Source organism: Sminthopsis crassicaudata, chromosome 2 (genome assembly GCF_048593235.1).
Source record: "Sminthopsis crassicaudata isolate SCR6 chromosome 2, ASM4859323v1, whole genome shotgun sequence".
In the NCBI taxonomy this organism is placed as follows: domain Eukaryota; kingdom Metazoa; phylum Chordata; class Mammalia; order Dasyuromorphia; family Dasyuridae; genus Sminthopsis; species Sminthopsis crassicaudata.
The window spans coordinates 588,486,198-588,510,558 of record NC_133618.1 but is presented as its reverse complement, the minus strand read 5'-3'; the positions used below and the strand labels follow the sequence as shown (position 1 = coordinate 588,510,558).

The window sequence follows — 24,361 nt, the reverse complement described above, 5'->3', positions numbered from 1 at the left end:
TTCAGTCTCTTTAGTTCTTTTTCTGGATGTAGAAGGCATTTTCTGTCCAAAGTCTATTAGGATTGCTTTGGATCACTAAACTACTGAGAAGAACCTATAGTTGATCATAGTACATTCTTGCTGTTATTGTGTACAATGTATTCCTGGTTCTGTTTGTTTCACTCAGCATCAGTTCATGTAAATCTTTCATGGCCTTTCTAAAATCAGTGTGTTATCATTTTTTAATGGAGCATTAATATTCTGTTACCTTCATATACCATAACTTGGTCAGCCATTCCCCAATTTATGGGCATCTATTGATTTTCCAATTCTTTGCTACCACAAAAAGAGCTGCTATAAACATTTTTGCACATGTGGGTCCTTTTCCCCTCCTTTATGATTTTCTTGGGATGGATACACACCCAGTAGTAGCACTGCTGGATCAAAGGTAATGTGCAGTTTGATAAGTCTTTTGAGGATAGTTGCTCTCCAGAATGGTTGGATCAGTTCACAACTCCACTAATAATGCAACAGTGTCCCAGTTTTCCCACATCCCCTCCAACACTTATCATTATCTTTTCCTATTGTCTTAGCCAATCTGAAAGTTATGAGATGGTGTCTCAGTTGTTTTAATTTGCATTTCTCTAATCAATAGTGATTTAGAGCATTTTTTCATATAAACATAGATGGCTTTAATTTCATCATCTGAAAAGTCTGTTCATATCCTTTGACCATTTATCAATTGGAGAAACAGTACAAATCTGAAGAAAATTCACTACAAAAAAGAGAAGCAATATTAGTATCCATCAAAAAAATATAGTGGTTAACTCTTAACTCTAGGATAAAATATAAATTCCTTAAGCTACCAGTGAATTCCTTCACAATCTGTCTCAATCTAATTTTCTATCTTTATTTCATGTTACTCCCTTTTATACATTTTTATCTTTTAATAAACTCTAACCTCTTCCACTATCTCTCATACCAGGAATGAATCCCTTTGTCATATCCACCTCTCAAAATTACATTTTTCTTTCAAAAGGTCTCTTGTATTTATTAAGCATTTAATTATGTGTATAGCACTGTGATTAAGATAGCACAATCAAATATTATATTTGGCTCTTACATACAAGTATTTACCATCTAGTTTGTTTGACAAAACTTAAAATGAAAGTAGCAAATTTTTAAGGTCCCATTTTGCAAGTTATTTCCCTTTTGTGGGCCTGTCTTATTTGTAAAATAGGATTGGATGGATTATCTCTAAAGTCCTTCTGGTTCTCACATTTTAAAATTCAATGTGTCAAGTGAATGGTAATTATGAATGCTACATGATTTTGAAGGAGGAAGAAATAATTCTGGAACAGTATTGTTAATATAAGGCTTAATAAAGGTCCCAGAAATGGAGCATCTCTTTGACATTACAGAGCCCAAAATTTGACCAACAAGGGAGATAACTACTTTTCCCTTTCCACACTGCCCATCCCATGAGTCTCAAGGCAAAAGTTAAAATTGTTAGTTGCTATAGAGACTTTTATGATGAATTTGTATATGGATTTAAAATTATTTTTATAATTTTAGGGGAAAATTGTCACTAAAACAAAACTAAACAGAGGAATAAATGCTTAATGTGATCAGTTCTGATTTGGAAGGCTGATTTTAGCAATTACAAGTTGAAGTCTCACAAATGGGGAAGGAGAAAGACATGCTACATAAAAAGAACAACAAAGCAAAGTTTTATGACAGTGAAGAATGATTGGGTAAAGTTTCTGTGAAAGCAAATCATAAGAAATTGGGTTGTTGAGATGGTAGGAGGGAATCTGAAGAAGGAAGAAAGTGAAGAAAGAAAAGGAGGAGCAGGAGGAAGCTAGCATTTATATAGCACCTAATCTATATGTCATCTAATTTGATCCTCACCCCAATCCTAAGAGGTGGGGCTGTTGTTATCCCCATTTTACAGTTATAAGAAAACGGAGGCAAACAAAGGTTAAGTGACTTGCCAGAATCACACAACTAGCAAGTATTTGAAACTAGATCTGAATTCACTCATCTGGACTCATTAGCTAATGGGAAACCATTGTAGGTTCTTTAAGAGTCATCATGAAAATATTTGAGGAAACGTGGCTTTAGCAACTCTTTAACATACTAAATCAAAGTAAGATGAGAAAGAGAGTAAGGAAAATAAGTTGTCTATTTCTTCCAAGGTACTAGATTGATATCTGACTTAAAGTGGTGGTCAAGAAAACAATGTAAAGGAAGAAACTAGTCATATCTTTGGGTAAGTCATGTATAGACAATAAAGATTTTTTATTCTCTGGTACTTTCCCCAATTTATTACTTATTTGCTTTTACCCTTTTTTTTTTTCCTTTTTAGTACTAAATTCTTTTATTAGGTAGCCTTCTTTAAACCTTAGGATCTTGGGAAATACTGGATGGATTAGAGGTTTTTCTTTGATTTTTAAAAAAGCACATAGACAAATCACAAAGTTTTGGGAAAGACAGATCTGTTTCTCCTTAAGCAAAAACAAATAGAAAAGAATACAGTGAGAAAATTTAGGATTATGGTCGCATTCAAAGAGCCATTAAATCACCTAAAAAGCAGTGGCATGGCACTTATATAGCTCCATCCTGGCACAGATGTAACTGAAGTGCATTATTATAGCAATGACTCTGACACAAAGCAAAGGGGAAAGCTTGTAATTGTGCCTTTAGGCACCCTTATAAGCCCTATATAGCTTATATAGTTAAACAGACTAGAGAATGCTAGAATGCTAGAGAATGATTCAAGAGATACGAAAAGAAAGCGGGAAATAAAAAGAATTAGTAAACAATCTACATGTAGCTATAGTCATTTAAGTCAGATCACTACAGAGAAAGGCTCTTAAGTGCAAATCTTTCTTATTGCAGTGGTTTCTTTCAGTGGCACATGAAACAGCAATGATAACAGGCTCAGAAAAAAAAAAAAACTTTGAAATAAAGTTAAAAGATACATGTAACTTAAAACTAACATCTTTTCCTACACAGAAAGGTTAAATTGTGGGGTTGACATTTGCATTTGTTACATTGTCAACACTTCCTGCCTATCAGCCTACATACAAACAATATCTAAAGATGTCATCTACATATTTATACCAAAGGAGCTTATGAACAGGACCTGTCAGTATATTTTAACACCCTTCGGAAACATCAGCTTTCATCAGGTGTAAACACAACATGTTTAATTTATTAGTTTGGTTTTAATATAAAAAGTTGACAATCACATGTCACTACAACTATTGATAAGGTAAATAAGGACTACAGGAAAATGTCAAAAAGTTATTGAAATATTTGCCGGCATTCTACATCAAATTGTGTTTATCGGCTTATCCCTGCCAATGAATATGTCATGTTTCTCTTTATATGGCTATTTCTGAAAGGATGTACCCAATGGTGCATTTCAGAAATCTCATTCCTAAAGCTTCTTAATTCTCAGGTCTAAGAAATGTAAAAGTAGTCAGGACAGAGTAAATGAATATTTAAATGCATGCATCATTGTTTCACTAAACTAAGTTAAACAGAAATTCATACAGTTCACATAGATTCAACTTTTCAATTAGGAAACATATTTCTTACAAGCACACTACCAACTGTTAACTATTGTTACCATAGCAGTGTTCCCTTTAAGCAAGGCAATATATTTCAAACATTAAACTGATAGTCTCATGATTCAAACTAATTCAGCAAACAAGACACTGAGCAACTGATATATTCAGAAATTATTAGCACAATAGTGAACATATAGAGGATTCAATCCTTAATCTTTAAAGAGTTTATGATATAAGTGTATTATCAAAATATAAATACGAGAATCAGTTAAAGAACCATTCTAAACATAACATATAAACAAGAGGGAAAGTGAGAGACACAGGCAGTATATAGGAAATTGAAAGAAGAAAATAAAGTCAGTTAGGAAAGATTTTATAAAGAAAGTGAATGTTGAGCTATTGCAATAGGAGGACATTCATATATTGCTTTAAGTTTTACAAAGCATTTTCATTACAACAACCCAAGCAGGAAGGTTGTTTTTATTGTTCACTAATTTTTTCAATTGAATCAAAACTCTCTTTGACCTCATTTGGTGTTTTCTTGGTAGAGATACTGGAGTGGTTCATCATTTCCTTCTCCAACTCTTTACAGATGAGGAAATTGAGGCAACATTAAGTAACTTGCCCAGGGTTACAAAGCTAGTAAGTGTCTGAGGCCAGATTTGAACAGATTTTCCAGAAAGGAAAATGAGTCTTTCTGACTCTGGGTCTAGTGTTCTAATCCTGAGCCACCTAACCGCCCCAAGTGGGAAGGCGATATAAGTTTTATTATTGTCATTTTACAATGTACCCAGTATACCATTTGGGCAAGTATTAGATATCTAATAAAGTCACTTGACCTCAAAGATCTATGTCCACTCCACTACTTATTACTATTTGTTTACAATGATACTATAACTGTACTAGATAATTGGTAAAAAAAAAAAAAATATATATATATATATATATATATATATATGTCCAAAACTACTACTCTTGGTTTATATCCAGCTTGAAGTAGGAGTTAAAGTTGATTTTACCACAATAAAAAAAATTTTTTTTCACTTAGATGCACAGATGACTCAGTGAATGATAATTCTGTTTTTCTCTGGCTAATATGTATGAATATCTTTTTTAGTGGGGTACTCATTTTCATTACAAAGAGTATCTCAAAGAATTTTTTTAACCATTCTCCAATATATATGTTAAAACATAAATAGGTTAGAGATCTCTGTGAGTTCTCTTAGTTTAAATTTCTCAAAGCTCAAATGATAATACATACATACATATATATATATATATATATATATATATATATATATATATATATATAGTATATGTACACACACACACACACACACACACACACACACACACACACACACTTAAGCTATCCATCATTTTATTTTAGGTCTTTAATTAGATTTGTCATTCATATCCTGAAGATCAATTTTCTTCAATCTTAAGCAATAGTCATCATAGATCAAAATAAAAATGCCTTCCATCCACCACTACCTTCATCTAAATACCACAGCTCTTTAATATTCAGAATAATAGGCAATTTTTTCAACTACTTACCTATAAAGGGCAGCATATCCTGCAACTAAACAACTAACATCCTCTAAATTAGGCAAAGAAAAGATACCTAATATGGCAGTATTTTTTGCAAAAACACAATCATACAGGCTTTGTGATATCCATTGACCTACATGCATAGAAATAACAGCTCCCATTATAGATGAATATATTTTTATATACATAGATGTTGGTAAAATTTTTTTGCAAATTTAATTTTAATATCAGCATCATGCTTATATTTTCTAAGTGTTAACAATACTACAAAACAATAGCAAATACCACAAAGGATAGGAAGATAATTCCTAAAAATTACTTAGACATAATCATGGCATGCAAATATGGTTGGTGTTGGGCTAATCCTTCCCAACATATTTATATATCCTTTCTCTACCCTTGCCTATCTTTTTGGTTTCTCTCTTTTTCTTTTGCTTTATCTCCCCCCCCCCTTTTTTTTTCTTTTTGTCTCTTCTTTGTCTGGGTTTCAGGTCCAATGGGGACCTTCATGAGATAGCTAAATAGTAGCTAAGTCAGAAAGGTTGGTGATTCACTATTTAGAAGCCAGTTTTCAAAATGATGGATTCTAGGAGACAAAGCATTTCAAAACAAGTATTACAAAAGTGTTATTAGTGCTTTCCATACTTTGAAAAGTGACTTTTTAAAAATTTAATTTTTAGAATAAAACAAGAATTTCCATGACAAATCACAATAAAATAAGATTATACATAAAGCTGAAAGTCTATTTCTTTTAAACATACAGATAAGCTATTATGTAAATTTCCTTTCTCCCTTTTTTTTTCCCATCCACTGCTAGAGATGCTACATTATACATATGTATATGTAAAATTATTCTATACAGTCTTCTGTTTATCACTTTCTGGATGCTGATAGCATCTTCTTCACATGTATTTTATAGTTAATTTGGTATTTATAATAGAAAAAATAATTTATTCGCTCAGTCATTCTTAAAGCAATACTCATACAGTATTTTCCTGGTTCTGCTCATTTCACTATTCATTGTTTCATGTAATTCTTTCCATGTTTTTCTAAGATTACTGAGCTCATCAATTCTTATATCACAGTAACATTCCATCCCAATCATATACCACAACTTGTTCAATAATTCCCCAACTATTAGGCAGCCCTGGAATTTCCAATTCTTTGCCAATATAAAAAGGACTGCTATAAGTGTTTTAAAGCATATAGGTTCTTTCCTTTTTTCCCCCAAATATCTTTGGAAATAGACCAAATAATGGTATAGCTGGGTCAAAGGGCATAGGCAATTTAATAACTCTTTGGGCATTACTTTCACAATGCTCTCCAGAATGGAGGGATAAGTACACAATTCCATCAACAAGATTTACTGTCTCAATTCTTCAACATTCTTTCCAACATGTCACTTTCTCTTTCTATCGTTTTAGTCAATCTGGTAAATGTAAAATGATTATCTCAAAGTTGCTTTAAACTGCATTTCTCTAACCAATAATGATTTAGAGCATTTTTACATGACTAAATATTGGAAAACAATGCCTTCTAAGGGGCATTTTAAAACTGACTCAAATGTGAAAAACATCAATCTATGTTATAGCTGTAGGAAAATATAGCTATTTAACAAGTATATTCATGTCATTAATTATAGCAGCATAAAAATTAATCTTCAGAATAAAAAAAACTTCTGGTATAAAAGAGTTAAAATGTTTTTGTCCTTAGAATTTTTTCCCATGCATCTATGATCTACAGAATTCATAACCCACTTGAGGGCTTTCTAGCATTCCATCTGCCCTTCAAAAACCCAATGTCACCTCTATTGCATGATGGAACCATAAGAGGATTATTTGAAGGAAACTCCAAAATAAGGCACATTTTCAATGACTATCTGAACTACTTTGGCAGCTGTGATAGCTAACTGACACAGTAGAAAGAGCACTAGGCTTTAAGTCAAAAACAGCTAGATTAAAATTCAATCTTAGACATATACTATCTGTAACCTCTATATGTCTCAGTTTCTCCAACTGGGTTGTTGTGAGGATCAAATGAGGCAATATTTATAAATTTCATGGCACAGTATCTGGTACATACTATGTGCTAAATAAATGCTTATTCCAGGGCAGCTAGTTAGTGTAATGGATAGAGCAGCAGCCCTTAAGTCAGAAGGACCTAAATTTAAATCTGTTCTCAGACACTTAACACTTCCTGAGCAAGTCACTTAACCTCAATTGCTGCCTCAGAAAAAGAAAATAATAAAAATCAATGCTTATTCCATCCATCCATCCATCTGTGGTCCCTTCTCTGGCAATCATAGAGTACCATAGAGTCAAAAGCAGTCTCTGATTAAAAGTAGGAAGATAGAATACCTTCTCAGTCAGTCAAGAAATATATAATTATAGGCACAATAAATAGTGCCAACTATGTTCCAGGAACTGTGCTAAATACTTAAGATGCAAAGAAAGGTAAAATGACAGTCCATTTTCAAGGTGTTCACAGTCTAAAGAGGAAGAAAACATGCAAACAACTATGTACAAACATGCATAAAACAAGATAAATTGGAAATAATATATAGAAGGAAGGCTTTAGAATTAAGAGAACTTGGGAAAGGATTCCTGTAAAAGGTTGCATTTTAGCTGGAATTAGAAGAAGCCAAGAAATAGAGATGAGGGAGGGAAACATTCTAAACATGAGGGGACAGTCAGAGAAAATCAGAATTGGGAGTTGAAGAAATGGAGTGTTTTATTTTGGGAACAACAAGAAGGCCAATGTCACCACACACGTGAGTACTAGGAGTCTGGGATGGTGAATGGGAAGTGGAGTGCAAGATGGAAGAAGACTAGAAAGGTAAATACAATATCCTTGTCCCTGATCAAATGAGCTACTATTTGTGAAATACTTAGTACAACGCCTGGCACATAGCAAGCCTTGATAAATGTCTGTTTATGAGCTACTATTTGTGAAATAGTACAACGCCTGGCACATAGCAAGCCTTGATAAATGTCTGTTCCCTTTCCACTCTCACAGTCCCCTCATTGGCAAAAACTTATTTAAGTTCATATGCACAGATAATTCTGTTTTCTCGGGATTCTATTTTTTAAGGATTTAGAGAAATTGTGATGAAAATTTTTGAAATGTACAATAATATCTAATTCAGGAAGAAATTGGACAAAATATTCAATCAAAAAAATTTCAGTGAAGTACATAAAGAAATTCTAGAAAAAAAAAAAAAAGACTCTATTTTACCTTGAATGACAGTTTTAAAATAGTAGTGTTTAGTGCATACCACATCAGTGTTTTTTTTTATTTCTGTAAACTAACAATTTAAAAAATGACTTTATGATTTCATATATATCACCAGCAAATTGACATAAGCCTTAAGTTATAACAAGTTAGAAATTGTCCAATTTGACCACAAAAGAAACTTCAATTCTATACCTCTATACTCCTATCCTACCTTCTGAAAGAAAGAAAGAAAAGAAAGAAAGAAAGAAAGAAAGAAAGAAAGAAAGAAAGAAAGAAAGAAAGAAAGAAAGAAAGAAAGAAAGAAAGAAAGAAAGAAAGAAAGAAAGAAAGAAGAGAAGAGAAGAGAAGAGAAGAGAAGAGAAGAGAAGAGAAGAGAAGAGAAGAGAAGAGAAGAGAGAGAGAGAGGAGGAAGGAAGGAAGGAAGGAAGAAATCCTCTAGTAATTCTACTATCAAGTTGTAAGATTTCTCCCTCCACCCCCTGCACAAATGCACAGCTATCATCATTTGGAACCAAGTAGATTTTCTCTATTTCTGCACCAGATTCACTAGGCTTGTTGCCAAGAGAAAGTACTGACACAAGGGAGGCAAAGAGCAATTTCTGTAGAGATCAATGAAGATGTTGACCATAACAGAATTCTATTTATCTATCACGTCTAGTGCTTTTTCCTTTCTGATTAGAGATTACTGGCGATTTCTGGACAATCCATGTGCAAGAAAAAGAAAGAAGTTACTAACAGTTTTGTAACAGTAGTAGGAGGGGAAAACACACACACACACACACACACACAAACCCTCTTCCCAATTGAACACACAGACAACTTTTGTTAACTTTCATTAAGGGAAATGGAGTGTCTTTTTAAGGCGGCCAAAAACTGCATACCAAGAAATGGAAAATTCACATGAAGAAGGTCCACTGGCACTGGTTTAAGGTAAGAAACCAAAAGCATACTCTGGTTAATTTTTGGCTAACAACAAGAAGTCTAGACTTTGGTTTTTTGTTTTTAAATTTCTGGTTCTGATTCTCAAACAACAAGCAACCCAAAAGTGTCAGAAGTTTCATCTGTATAATGAGAATTATTATTCTTATCAAGGATGTGGCTCTATTTTAAAAAACCATCAAAGGGTATTTATCAGCAAATTAATTTCAGATTATCAGCAAATTTATATTTAAAATATTTTAATATATAATAAAAATAAAGATAAATATCATGTAATATAATGGATTTTGCCAGCATTTCTCACATATTGATTTTTTTTTTATGGGCACAATGATTTGAAGGGAAAAATATTATTGCAAACCATATGGAAGTCAACACTTCTACTGATTAAAAACTGTCAATTTCCAGTATCTAAAGAGCACTAAGCTTCCCAAAGTAATGCTCATTTCATTGAAGGAAAAAGAATCTCACCACCTGTTTCATTCTTCTTTTCTTCCAAATGTTATTCCACATCAACAGTCAAACACCTTCTTTATTTGTTTTTGAAGTAGAAATTCATTTGAAGTAGGAGGGTATTTATTTTATCAGTAATGGTTTGACTGAAATTGTTTTAACTTTAGCCATATTAATTCCAGTTCTTTAGTATATCCTTATGTCTAGAGTATATGTATGCTTTTGTTTATCTGAAATAACATTTTCAGGCTAAGACAGTGTAATAAAAAATTTTAATTACAGATTTGAAAAAAGTAACATAACCAATTCCTTGAGGGCATTATTTATAACTTTTAGGTATTATAGTATAAACTAACCTTTCCCAACTTTTATAAATGAATACTCTTTTACTAACCCAAGGAGATTAATTGATTTATTTATTCTGAGAATTTTAATTTCCTTCATTTTGCTTCTAGTATCACTTGTGGGGAGTTGATTGATGTAATAGATAAACATAAAAATACATGTATGATTAAGATTATATCAAAGATTTATGATTACATTTCACTTATGATATTATCTCAGATTTAGGCACTACACTTTCTATTTACTTATTTAATATTGGGTAATGAAAACCAATTATAATGGGCAAGCTTTAAGTTATCTTTCTAAAGTGATCAATTAATCTACTACATCATATACTAACTTAAGGAAATGATTCTATTTTCTTGAGAAACACTTGGCTGTGTTAAACAGAATGGATTTTTAATAGGAATGTGAGTAAAATAGTAAGACTAAAAGGATAGAAAAAAGGAAATAAGCCAGTTAATCTCTTAAGTGTTAGGAACAACTATTTCAACTACTAATGCCCAAAGTATCCTGTTTTTTAGGATGAGAGAAACTGAGGAATGAAGAAGGGAAAGTCAGAACAAAGATTACAAACTAGAACAGTATCATGTTTATTAGCAAATGTAGAGGAAAAATGTTTTCGTTTCATTCCTCCAAACCTCAGGCTGAGAAGCAAACCCCCAAAGATGGACATTTGATAGATCTATTTAAAGTTCTAAATTACTTGGACTCTGAAGATTATTAAATAATTATGAATATGTTACATCTCTCCAAAGATATTGTCTTTTTCTACTAGCACATCTTAATCATTGCATACCTCATTTGCAGTATATTTAAACACTAAGAAATACAACACCCTCAAACAGCCCAGGAAAGTATATTTCTAACTAATTTTAAAGACTGTGAAGGGGTAAAATATCTTGTAACCAAGATAAAGATTAGGAAAAACTAGTCTGTTGTCAACTTGAATTGAAATAGAATAATCACTACTTCATGGGTGTGTACATCACAACCAATCAATGAATGCTTTCTCACTCTAGACAAATTCTCCTTATTCTCCCAAAGATTCTCCAAAGAGGATACATCCGAAATGCCAAAGGTCTTTTTCTAAGTGTTTTTACATTTTATGAAAATCAACACAACACTTAGATTGTCCATCACAGATTGGAAAAAAGGTAGAATCATTGTGTGTAGGAAACAAAGGAACCACAAATGAAAAAAAAAAAAAATTCAATAGAAAAATAAAATAACCAAATAGTAGATTCGAATTGAGAAGGGGATTTGAGGTTTCATGTTCTAGTCCCTGAATACATTGCTAGGCATTTCAATCACAAGATCCTCCACCATCTCCTATCATATGTACCTATTAACATTTCTCAAAGCATTTGTGTATTTGTTATCTTATTTAGGTAATGTCCTGTTATAAGTATCAAAATTCAGATAGTTTAAGACATTTAGATATATCAACAATGAAAATTATCATTTTAAACATTAGAAAAGTTTTAAAGAAAAATCACTGCAGTAGTCATTTCAAATGCATTTCAGATGCATTTCAGATGCAGTTAGTCATTTCAAGACAATGCCAATGTCAATTAAATTGAGTTCCTTCTTTCAGATCCCTAATTCAGTTCCAGGTCAAAAAGTATGAAAACATTTTCAAATCTCTTCTGATGGACTACTTACTTCAAAAAATTTTTGGTATACAAGATGATTATGAGATGATCAACTCTGATGGTCATGGCTCTTTTCAACAATGAGGTGATTCAGGCTAATTCCAATAGACTTGTGATGGAGAGAGCCATCTGCACTCAGAGAAAGGACTGTAGGGACTGAATGTGGATCATAAAATAGTATTTTCATCAAATTTTTTGTTGTTGTTTGCTTAATTTTTGTATTCTTTCTCAATTTTTCTCTTTTTGATCTGATTTTTCTTATGCTGCATAATTGTGGAAATATGTAGAGAAGAATTGCACATGTTTAACCTATATTGAATTACTTGCTGTCTAGAGGAGGGGGGAGGGAGAAAGAGAGAAAAATTTGGAACACAAGGTTTTGCAAGGGTGAATGTTGAAAACTATGCATATATCTTGAAAATAAAAAGTTTTAAAAAAAGTAAATATTTGCTACAAGAAAATTTCAGTATAATAAAATTCGTATGCCCTCTAAAAATTTACCCTAATAGAATATAACCTATAAAGGCTTCTACCACATTGTAGAGGGTTGGGGCCATAAGAATTTATAAAATGAATTGGTTTCACGGTCACTTGCTTCCTGACAATCTATATCAAAACACTTATGCATTACAGGGTCATACTAAGCAAAGGCTTTTAAACTATGACCTGATGGACTTATGAAAAGAAAGCCAAAAAAGAAATTTGAGCAAAATATTTGTTACTGTATTTTTTTTAAGTGCTGCTTTTTTTTTCCATTTATGGTAGCAAAAGAATAAAAAGTCAAACTGTGTAATTCTGAGGAATAAATGAGATTATACATATTTACTTTCCTAACAGACCTAAAAAAACTTGGGTCCTAAAGATCATCAGAAAAGTCCTTCTCACTAAGCTTTTCCCATCTCCAGTCTGACTTATTACATATGAAGGAAACAAATAGTGATGCAAAAATTTTCAACTATAATGACACAAGTTTAAAAAAACCCTTCACCTTCTATATGGATAATTCACAGTCATCTGAACCTGTTGAATCCTCCTTAAAGGAAGCCACAAACTATTAACTAAGTCCTTGATTTGCTTTGTTTGTTTTATGTAATTAATGATCAGTACACAGTAAAAAAGCACATTAAAACAAACCAACAAACTTGGAAAAGCTCACTAAAAAGAAAGGGGAGCAAAAACTCCAAGCCACTAATGTTCATTTCCACTTCTAATTACACTACTCATCATGGCTTCCCACAAGAGGTATGCCAGTCACAAAGATGATACCAATGGGATTTTAAAGAGCTTAAAAATATATTATTTTTTTCTACACGATTTTTGACAGACACAGAATTTAGAACTAGAAGGGCCTTACTTTATCATATGCTCTACCTCTCTTATTGTTAATAGAGAATTGAGGTCTAGAGAAGAAAAGGGACTTATCTACAATGATACAAATATTAGCAGAGCAAGGATTTAAACACAGACCTTCTGGGGCCAAATCCACTACTCAACCTCACTGTGGCAACATGATCACTAGAAGGTAGGAAGCACAGAGTGCATTATTTTTTATAGAATCAAGCACCCTCTAAGCAGTCCAAAAATGTCATATAATATCATCATAAAAGTCCTATTCTGAGTCCTCATAATGGTGTGTTGATCCTAGGATCTAGATTATGCTAGGACAGTGCAAGGTCTGGATAATTCTACTCAGTAAAAAAGAAGTGAGTTGTGTGTCTGTTGTCCAAAGTAGGCAAAAATCTAGCCTAAATAAGTCTGGAGAAATATGACATTAGAAATCTAGCTAACAGAAGATGAAACTTTTCAATCTCAGAAACTTGAGCAACCTTGTCAGTTAGGGAGCATAGGGATTTCAATTTGCATCAGAAGAAGAAACAGAACCCATGTGTGATAAACCCTAAGGGTTTGCTATATGTCAGGCATTGTGCTAAATTCTGGGGATACCAAGGAAGGCAAAAGCAGTCTCTTTCTTCAAAGAGATAAATGTTTGTTGGTGGGTGGGCAAATAACTATGTATGTGCAAGATATATATAGTTTAAATAGGAGGAAATCTCAAAGGAAAATCATTAGCAAAAAAAAAGGGGGACCAGGGGACAGCTAGGTGGCGCAGTGGACAGCAGCCTTGAATTCTGGAGGACCCAAGTTCAAATCTGATCTCAGACACTTAATACTTCCTAGCTGTGTGACCCTGGGCAAGTCACTTAACCCCAGCCTCAGGAAAAAAAAAGGGGGGGGGGGGGACCAAGAAAGTCTTCTTGCAAATGGTGTGACTTTAGGTGAAATTTTAAAAAGCCAGAGAAAGGAGGAAGACAAGAGGAAGGGCAACGTTGCTGGCATAGAAGACAGTCAGTGAAAATACAGTTAGGAGATATCTTGTATGAGGAACAATTAAAAAGCCAGTATTAGGAACACCTAAATTCAAATTCAATCTCTAACACTAGCTATCTGACCATATGCAAGGCACTTAGTCTATCTAAGACTCAATTCCCTAATCTATAAAATGGGAATAACAAGACCCTTACCTCATCAGGTTATAAGAGTGAAATGAGATAATGTATGTGAACTGCTTCATGAATTTAAATATAATTTGTTACATATGGATACATATGCCCCCATACACACACTTATTAAACACTACCACCATCACTCCTCACTATTACTGTTAGCAAAATTAAATAGAAGTCTAATCAATCCAATGAAGGATTCGTTTTTCCAGAATATCACACTCTATTTTCAACTAACGGGGAGTTTATAAATAATCAGCAAAAAGTTCGCCATTTGTGAGCAAACAACTTAACCTTAAAAACAAGGCTATTTTTGACTATGGCAATTAGTCTCTTCATGTTCCAAACACCAAATAACATTTTCCCATTAATTTTTAAACCAATGTAGCTTTAACTTAAAATAAACTGTACATCAAAAGAATGGAAAATAAACAGCCAAGGAACACAATTTGACGAATTGGATTTATTTAGTTTATTTATCTAAACAGGGTCCATTGGATCTCTTTAATAGGCTGACAGTTGCACTGGGCTGGTTAATAAAACATTCAACACAGTATCTTCAGCCAATATAGAAATGCAAATCCCACTAGAAATATTTTATTCATGAGGCAGTAATTTCAGTTACTACCAAAGTTAAAAAAAAAAAAAAAAAAAAAAAAGAGAGAGAGAGAAAGAGAAAAGAAAAGAAAAAGAAAAAAAAGGGGGCTGTGCAAACAAACACTGCCATCTAGTGATGAACACTTGACTCACATCTGTACCTGACATAAATAGGCTCTCAAAATCTCATCTTCTCTAACTTTGCCTTTCTGCCCTCATTTTCTTCATAGGTAAGAATAGAGTGGCTAGGAAAAAAGGGAGAGAAAAAAGCCCACCAAATTAATGAGTAATTTTTGAGAAGCTTGAGAATCAAGGTGGATCATCTTCAAGACCACATGGTACATTGATGAATTCAGTATCATCCCTAATTCCTCTCCTACTACTAAGAGAATAATGCTACCAAAAAAAAAAAAAAAAAAAAAAAATTTCAATTAAAAAAAAAAAAAAAATCAACCCAGCAACTAACTCCTGCTGTCCAGAAAATATTTCCTAATTTCTGTTTGATAAGACAAATTCTAGTGAGGACAGAAGAGGGAATCTCTTCCCAACCCCACAAATAAGTCAAGTGACACTATCAGGTCCTATGTGATTTTAACTGTATCTACAACTAGATACACGGTTTCATATGGTTAGTGCAGTTTTAAGAAACACTAAGTAAAGGCTTAATGTTTGTTGAGTGACTGACTAAATAGTATTGGTATTTTATATACATTTATCAATCAGAGTGTCCCCCAAAATACTTAGTTCAGTTTTAAGTTTTAGTAGATTTAGTAGCATAAGGAAATACTAAGACTTCTGGAATACCCAGTATGGCAAATAAATATAACAACAGCATATATTTAGATAGTCCATCAATAATCATATATTAAGTCCTTTTTATATGGCTGTACTGTTATCTCACTGCACTTTCATAATAACCTATGAGGCAGATAGTGCAAGTAGTGTTATGACCCTTTTACAAATGAAAAAAATTGATCCCAGAATGAGGATTTTGCCTGAGATCATAGTGCTAGTAAAATGAGACTTAAAAATCTAGGACTTCAGTCTCCCGATTAAGGGTTCTTTCAACTATACCCTTGTTGCCTCTGATAAAAATTCAGATGCACACATTTTTCATTGATGTTAGCATAATCATATGTAGTCATTTGTACATTCATATGAATATACGTATCTACATTTATTTTTACTTGTGCATACATATATGTGCAGTATCTAGAGCAATATCTATAGAACAACTTGTACTGCTTCAATTCCATCAACTGAACACGGATGACATGGAAGTTATTATTAGTAGACCCCACAATGGTGCAAAAGGTAATGATTAGAACCCAGAACAGCCATTATAAAAATAATTGTGCTGGGGGAAAAAAAAAAAAAACAACTCAGCTTCCAAAGTGAAGAAAATCTATTAGGGCCAAGCTCAAGCATAGCATACAGCCAACAATAAATATTTAACACAAATATACATGGGAGGGAAAAGGGTCAGGAGCACAGCTCCTTTATGGAATCCTGGATCAAGAAACTAGAGTGACAGAAATAAAGAAATAAACACAGATCAGCATCCTGAAGGCATTTACTACAGCTTGGTGGATAGATTTTCAGCTTCTTCACCATCCAGAAGATTCCTTCTGTTTGTTAGCCTTTGAAGTTAATGGGAGCTCTGTGAGCAGACCCAGTACCTGAGGTGAAGCCTGGAATGAGAATCTAGCCAAAGAATACCAAATGCACACTGATTTCCTAATAACTTTAACCAGGCAAAACTTCCCCTTAAATGAAAGGTTTCAGTTCAATCTGGGAAACTAGAGGCAAATGTTAAGGTCTAGTCCACCCAAGTAAGTAAAGATGATGACTTTCATCTGCCAATTGAGAAATGCTTATCAAGAATTTATGTGAAAAATGTTCCTAGTCTTAGACCAGCTATTAAGAGACGAGCATCAAACATATTCTAACATCCTTAAGGCTTTCCAAAGGAAACACTACAGGAAATGTTTCAAATAAGAAGTTTAAATGGTAATTATCATGGGAGTCTCTTACTACTGAAAATATGCTTTTCAGGCTCACATAATGGATGGGAATAAACCAGATGAGTAAGATATACATTACAAATGAAATACTATAAAAGACTAAAGTAAAGTATTGAACAAACTGAGGAATAGCTCTCAGGGAAAGTCTTCATCTAGTTTGACTTCAAATTCTATTGCTAAACTGGCTATTGAGGTGAAAAGCAAAGATAGAGCACTACATTGGTAATAAAAGAGAATTTGTGGTGACTGTCTTGGGATGATTATATCCCAAGAGAGATTTGCTCTCTGCCAAGAGATCCAAATCATACTTAAATATAAGAAAAATATTAGATAAGAAAGCAAACAAATGCACCAATTCTTGTCCTTTCAATTTAAGCTAAAAATCAGAGGACTCAGCTTTCATATTTGTACTTCTTTATACTCCCTCAGGCTTGTGAAAAGTACCAGAATGTCAGGTCTCACTTCTCCTGAAGTCTGATCCTTAAGTTGTCTATTCACCTACCTAAAGAGAGAGCACAGGCAGTGTCAGTGAAAGCTTCAAGCTGTTCCCCAACATCCCCTGAACCCTGACCTAAGGGACCAACTCTAATAGTCTGAAGAGAGTTGGGTTTCCAGGACTACTCAGCCTCACTGCTGAGACTGTCAATAGAAGTGCCATTCTCTGATGTAGACAGCTATCCACTAGGAGCTGGCCTAACAATCAGATCACATAGACTGCTTGCTAAACAGGAAAATGATAGCATTTAGTCATCACTGACCTGGGATAGAAGTGAAATATAAACTCTAGGTTAAAAAAAAAAAAAAAAAAAAAAAAAAACCTCTATTTCTAACATCCTGAATGATCTAATCTGCTATCTGAAATCACTGCTTTAAAAAAAAAAAAAATTTCTACTTTTAGCTGTTAGGGAAGAAAAAAGAAATTATGCAACTACATCATCAACCACGAGATGGTGCCATGGCCACAGTACTGAAGACATTTCATTCAACGCAAAACTACATTCCTATCACTTTTAACTAAGCCAAGACGGTGCCTAGTAAGGATACTTTCTCCATTTTCCTTTTACTTATTGGGACCCGAAATGGTCAGAAGGGGTAGAATCTTTGGGGTTTTTTTAGGAATATAATAATGTTCCTCGTTTGAAAAAAAATTGAATGACAACAATGGAGACTTAGATTGCTTATTTGAGTTATACAAGCTTCCTATTTCTTGGCTACATTTTAGCTCACCAGGAGCAAACAACCAGGAGATCTAACTAAGGGTCACCTAAAGTGCCAAATTCAACACAAGCCCTATACAAATTCCCCTCAGCCCTATTTCTAGTACCTAATCCTGGGATATAACATAGGTTTTGCTTTATAGTTGCTTATTTGTGTATATGTCCTACCTCATAAGCCCCCAAGAATGCAAGTTATCCAAGGCATAGACTGTTTCATTTTTGTCTTAGCACAAGAAAAGTGTCTAAAAGAGACATATGTAAGTGCCTATTGAATTAACTAATTACAGCAACTTTAAAAATTATTTTACCAATCATACTGTCCATTCCAAGACAAGGCAAGTAAAATCTTCTATGCCCTATTTATAAATGTTAGCTATCACAATTTTCTCTTTAAGACAACATTCTCAGATGAGAGAATGAAAAGCAGTAACTAGAGAAACTAACTGATAACAGTAACTAGAGAAACTAATTGATAACAAATATACCATTTCCAAAATCAGTCAATAGTAATACAATAGCTAAATAATTCTACAATCCTATTTCTCTTTAAATCACAAAGAAGCTTCAATTCTGTTTGTTTAAAGAAGCACTAGCCAGTTGCTGAAATCTTATATATGGAAAGTTACTCCTATTACTCCTATTCCCACTACTCGACTTATTCCACCACTTGTATTTATAATACTGTCTACAGCTATCATAGAACTTAAAAACTCAAAAGTTCAGCAAGTCCAATGACTAAGACCAAGTAACCAAATAGAGACCTTTGTCTCTATTTGGAATAAATATTAAGAATTACTGTAAGGCTGGAAATTTTCTGATTTTGCATTTAACTGTGCATTAGTAGGAGGAGGGACACACTTTCTGATATTCTGTTCAGTACTCAATTTCTAGCAAAACTATAGCATTACAATATATTTCAACAATCATTTATTAAGCATTTAATACAAACTAAACATTGTGCTAGAAGACAAAAACAGTCTCTGCCCTCTAAGGACAAGGGGAAACTAGCATACAATAAGTAAATATTAAATACATAGGAAGTAAATACAAAATGAGGTGGAAGAGCATTGGAAGTGGTGGAGTGGGAATTAGGAAAGACTTTGTATAAAAAGTGGCACTTAAACTGAGGCTGGAAGGGAGAAAGAAATTCCAAAAGACAGAGGTAAGGAAAGAAGACAGCTCATACAAAGGCAAAATGGTGGAAGACATTCTTTACCAAAAACAGAAAATCCTAATACCTAATACAGAATCAACAAATACTTTGTTAGTTGGCTAACTGCTTGATTGGCTGGAACATAGAGTATGTAGGAGTTTGGTTTGGGAGAATACAGAATCAGTCTATGAAAATTAATTGAAAATAGATTATGAGAGCTTTAACTGACCCCTAGAGGAGTTTGTATCTCATACAAGAGGCACCAGGATATGAGCCAGGAAGTGACATGATCATAACTATGATTTAGAAATAGTAGTTTTGTAGTTGTATAGAAGCTGGTCTGAAAAAAGAGATCCCAATTATGAATCTATTATATTTGCAGGTGAGGAGTTCTGAGGGTTTGAATTAACATGGAGGCCATAGGCGTGGGAAAAAAGGGGGGAAAATGTGAGAGATTAAAGAAAGAAACAATCAAATCTATTACCCTTGGCAAATAACTAAATGGGGGGAGGGGGGAAGCACAGAGGGTGAAGAAAAGAGAAGAGTGGAAGATAACTGCTAGGTTTCAAACTTCAGTGGCTTCCTATTACCTACAGGATCAAATGTAAAATTTGTTTGTCTTTTAAAGCCCCATAGAATCTGGTCACTTCCTACCTTTCCATTTGTCTTTCACTTTACTCCCTTCACATGGTCCATGATTTAGCAACAGTGACATCCTTGATGTTCCTCATGCACTACAATCCACTGCCTGGCTCCACACCTTATCACTAACGACTGATAGAACTCTCTCACTTCTCACTTCTGCCTCCTGATTTTCCTGGAATCCTCCAAGATTCAAATCAAATTTCACCTTCTTCAAGAAGTCTTTCCAACCTCCTTCTACCTTCAAAATCTTACCTGTGCCTTCTTTTTGAGATTACATTCCATTTATTCTACATATACCTTATATGCACAGTTATCTGCATATTGTCTTCTCCACTAGATCACTGAAGAAAGAAACTGTATTTTGCCTTGAAAACAATTTCCTAGTACTTAGTACAAAGTCTGGAACTTATTATGTTAAGTGCATTAAATGCATGATGACTAATTTGATGAATGAGCTGCCTATGGGTCATCTAAGAGAAAGTATCTATTATTCAGCTGGTCATGTAGGAACTCAGAAGAGTGATACTGTTATTATGAGCTCAAGCTGGGACAAGAAACCTGTGCTTTAGGATGGGAAGGAAGAGCTGGCCAGTATTGTGTAATCCCTGGAATGTCTACTTTATAGCTAAGGAATTTATCTGACCTTCTAGTAGATGTCAATCCTTATTATTATTGTTTGCATTTTAAACTATTCTGTAGCTATAACATTATTTGAAGGTGTTTTGGTGGGCTTTTTTTCCCCAATATATTCACAATAGGCCATCCTCACAATAGTACCCCTTCAACAAATTTAGCAAGTGTCTAAAATGGTGGGAAGCATTAAGAGTAAATAGGCCTCTGACCTATACCAATAGCTATAATACAAAATAATGAACAACAACTGTATTAGAAAGGTGCAAAGAAAAATTATCTATGAGGTTTTGAAGGGAAACACAAATTTCAGGCTGAAGAAGATTTCTTGGAGAAGCTATTGAGTTGGGCTTTAAAGAATAAGCTAGAATTTAATAGGCCAAGGGGAGAGAAAAAAGGAGGGAGATATATTATAAGCATAAAGGAAATAGCAAATAAGACACAGCATCAGAAAAGGAGAGAGAATATACACAGGACAGTGAGTAATCCAATATTGTCACTACATTAGTTTCTTTTTATTTTATCCTATTTCTTTTATTGTTATTCAATGTTAATAAATTCCAGTTCTAGACTTCTGAGCTGGAAGCTGGGAGACTAGAACTAAAAACTTTCTTTTCTAACACTGAGTAGCTTAAAGGAATTTTAAAATAGTCTAATTCTTCTCCTCCCCCCACCCAAAAAAATTAGAAGTCTCTAAACTCATAAGTCAGTTCCCCATTTGTACAATGTTTATTGAATAATTTGGACGGTGATTTTATATCTTAACTAAAAGTTACCTAATTTTGTCCAAAGAAAGAAGTAAATACATAAATACTTATCTTCTACTTTTCACCCCTTACATCCACCTAATAGATTAGGTCAATTCTAATTATCTGCGATCCTTTCAGATGGCAGAGTGCAACTCCTTACAATCCTTGATTGTATGATCGTATTCATCTAAAGAACACAACAACTAAGGAATACTTTGAGATATTCAAAATGAAAAATAATTTCATCTTGTTGGAGGGGATGTGGGAAAATTGGGACACTAATGCATTGTTGGTGGAGTTGTGAAAGAATCCAATGATTCTGGAGAGCAATCTGGAACTATGCCCAAAAAGGTATCAAACTGTGTATACCCTTTGACCCAGCAGTGCTACTACTGGGCTTATATCCCAAAGAAATACTAAAGAGGGGAAAGGGACCTGTATGTGCCAAAATGTTTGTGGCAACTTTTTTCGTAGTGGCTAGAAACTGGAAAATAAATGGATGTCCATCAATTGGAGAATGGTTGGGTAAATTATGGTATATGAATGTTATGGAATATTATTGCTCTGTAAGAAATGACCAGCAGGATGAATACAGAGAGGTTTGGAGAGACTTACATGAACTGATGCTGAGTGAAATGAGCAGAACCAGGAGATCACTATACATTTCAACAACAATATCGTAGGAAGATGTATTCTGATGATGGAAGTGGATATCTTCAACATAAAGAAGATCCAACTCACTTCCAGTTGATCTATGATGGACAAAAACAGCTACACCCAGAGAAGGGACACTGGGAATTGAATGTAAACTGTTAGCACTACTGTCTTTCTACCCAGGTTACTTATACCTTCGGAATCCAATTCTTAACGTGCACCAGGAAAATTGGATTTACACACATATATTGTATCTCGGTTATACTGTAACACATGTAATATGTATGGGATTGCCTGTCATCTAGGGGAGGGAGAAGAGGGAGGGAGGGGAAAATTTGGAAAAATGAATACAAGGGATAATGTTATATTAAAAAAAAATTACTCATGTATATGTAATGTCAAAAAAAATTTTATAATTATAAAATGAATTTTAAAAATAAATAAATAAATAAACAATTTCATCTTACCCCCAAATCATCAAGAAATATTCATGTGATCTTCAAAAGAAGTTTGTGAGGAAAGAAAGGCTATTATCTCTATTTTTACTGAAGAAATTGCTGAGATTACATAAGAGAGACAACTGAGATTAAATGGTTTTCCTAAAGGCAAATGGCTGATATGTGGCAGAGCCTTAACTGGTGCCCAGGGTTTGCTTTGGTATTGTTCTAACACCTAAACTAAGACACTATGTTTTCCATTATGCTGTGCTGTCTCCAAGAGAATGAATAGTACTCTGTTTTCCAAAGTTACTTCCAACACTGCCTCCTGACAGTTATCACCTTCCTTTCCTTTCTCTAAAGTGAAAGGGAAGTAGGCTGAGGAAAGCAAAGAATTTTGTAATATCACAGCTATATCATAACATTAAGGCTGAGGACTCTTGTTTACCAGTTATAGAGAATCTATGAATTTTCTGAAAACTAAGTATTTAATTTCTATCATAAAATTTGTGCCTAATATAAAGAATTATTTTCCATTTAAAATGAATAAGATAGTGCTGGTTTTATTCTTTGAATACCTAAAAAAATAAACCATATCTGCATATTAGCATATATGTTTAAATTTAAAGAGTTTAAATAGAAAATCATAGAGAGAGGAAGTTCAATGTTGTTATTCAACAATTAATTATAAGAAAACATTTTTTTAAAATATAATTAGTGGAGAAAATATTCATTTTAATCTTTTTTTCTTCCCCAAATGAAAGAAACTTATTTGAGGGAAGATTGAAATCTTTCAGGTCAGAGACTATGATCTATAAATTTTTTTAATGAATTTAGTACTTCACACTGTGCGCTCATGCTCTCTCTCCTCTCTTCCTATATATATATATATATATATATATATATATATATATATATATATATATATACACACACACACACACACACACACACACACACACACACACACATATATATATATATATATATATATATGTAATTTGGGAATGATGGAACACATGATTTAAATATATGCTTGAATTACTGATCTAGTATGTTTGAAATTCTGTTGCTAGCCAAAAAATAGCAGAAGATTCCCTAGACACAACTTTGAATAAGCTACTGAGTTCTAGCCATTTAAAACTGGTTAAAATAAATTAAAAAAAAAATTAGACTTATACTTTAACATATTTAACATGTATTGGTCAACCTGCCATCTGGGGGAAGGGGTGGGGGAAAGGAGGGAAAAAGTTGGAACAAAAGGATTTGCAACTGTCAATGCTGAAAAATTACCTATGAATATATCTTATAAATAAAAAGCTATAATAAAAAAATAAAAAATAATGACAAAAAAAATTAGAAGTGAGAAATTCAGGGCAAAGTTCTACAAATATGACAATGAGTGAAATTTGACTCACAAAATCTGTTTCAAGCTTTCCCATTTCTTGCTTGTAGCTCCTCATTCTGCTGATATACATTCCTCTGTTCTGTGGAGGGATCTCTCGGACTTCTAGGTCCATCTGTTCAAGCTAATAATGGAAGGGAAAAAAAAGTGATTTGAAAATAATAATAAAATCACAGAATTTGGGATATAGAAGTGACCTCTAGTTCAATGCCTTGACTTTAAAATATAAAGAAAACATAACCAGAACTGTGATTTGCCCAAGATGGCATAGCTACTTCAAGGTAAGGGTGAGATTTTTTTTCATTAAATTGACACAATAACTTTTTTCCAAAAGGTACTTATTCAAGAAGTAATCTAAAACCTAAAAGTATCTTTCCGTGACAAAACAGAAGTGCTTTTTGATGCTATGAAAGCAAATATTACTTTAAATGTCTTCAGAGCAATCTAGTGATTAATCCAGCAACTGGGTACCAGGTTCCTATTCTTGACTTGCCCAGAAGTATGAGGAAACAGGCAAAAATAGCAGAAAATAAGATCCATTTAAACCATAGTTTCTCCCTTCAATTCCTCTCCTTCCTCCTTAAGAGTTGTCAGAAGCTATTTCTGGAAATT

The 24,361-nt window shown here is 33.4% G+C and overlaps 1 protein-coding gene across 6 annotated transcripts in view; it reads right to left on the bottom strand.

Moving 5' to 3' along the window:
- VTI1A (vesicle transport through interaction with t-SNAREs 1A) overlaps nucleotides 1-24,361 on the bottom strand; it is a 421,992-nt gene that overhangs the window by 370,331 nt on the left and 27,300 nt on the right. For all 6 annotated transcript variants that reach the window (XM_074295622.1, XM_074295625.1, XM_074295623.1 and 3 more), the window contains exon 3: nucleotides 23,763-23,873. In XM_074295622.1, coding sequence (XP_074151723.1) covers nucleotides 23,763-23,873 — 111 coding nt within the window. The remainder of the gene's footprint in view (nucleotides 1-23,762; nucleotides 23,874-24,361) is intronic.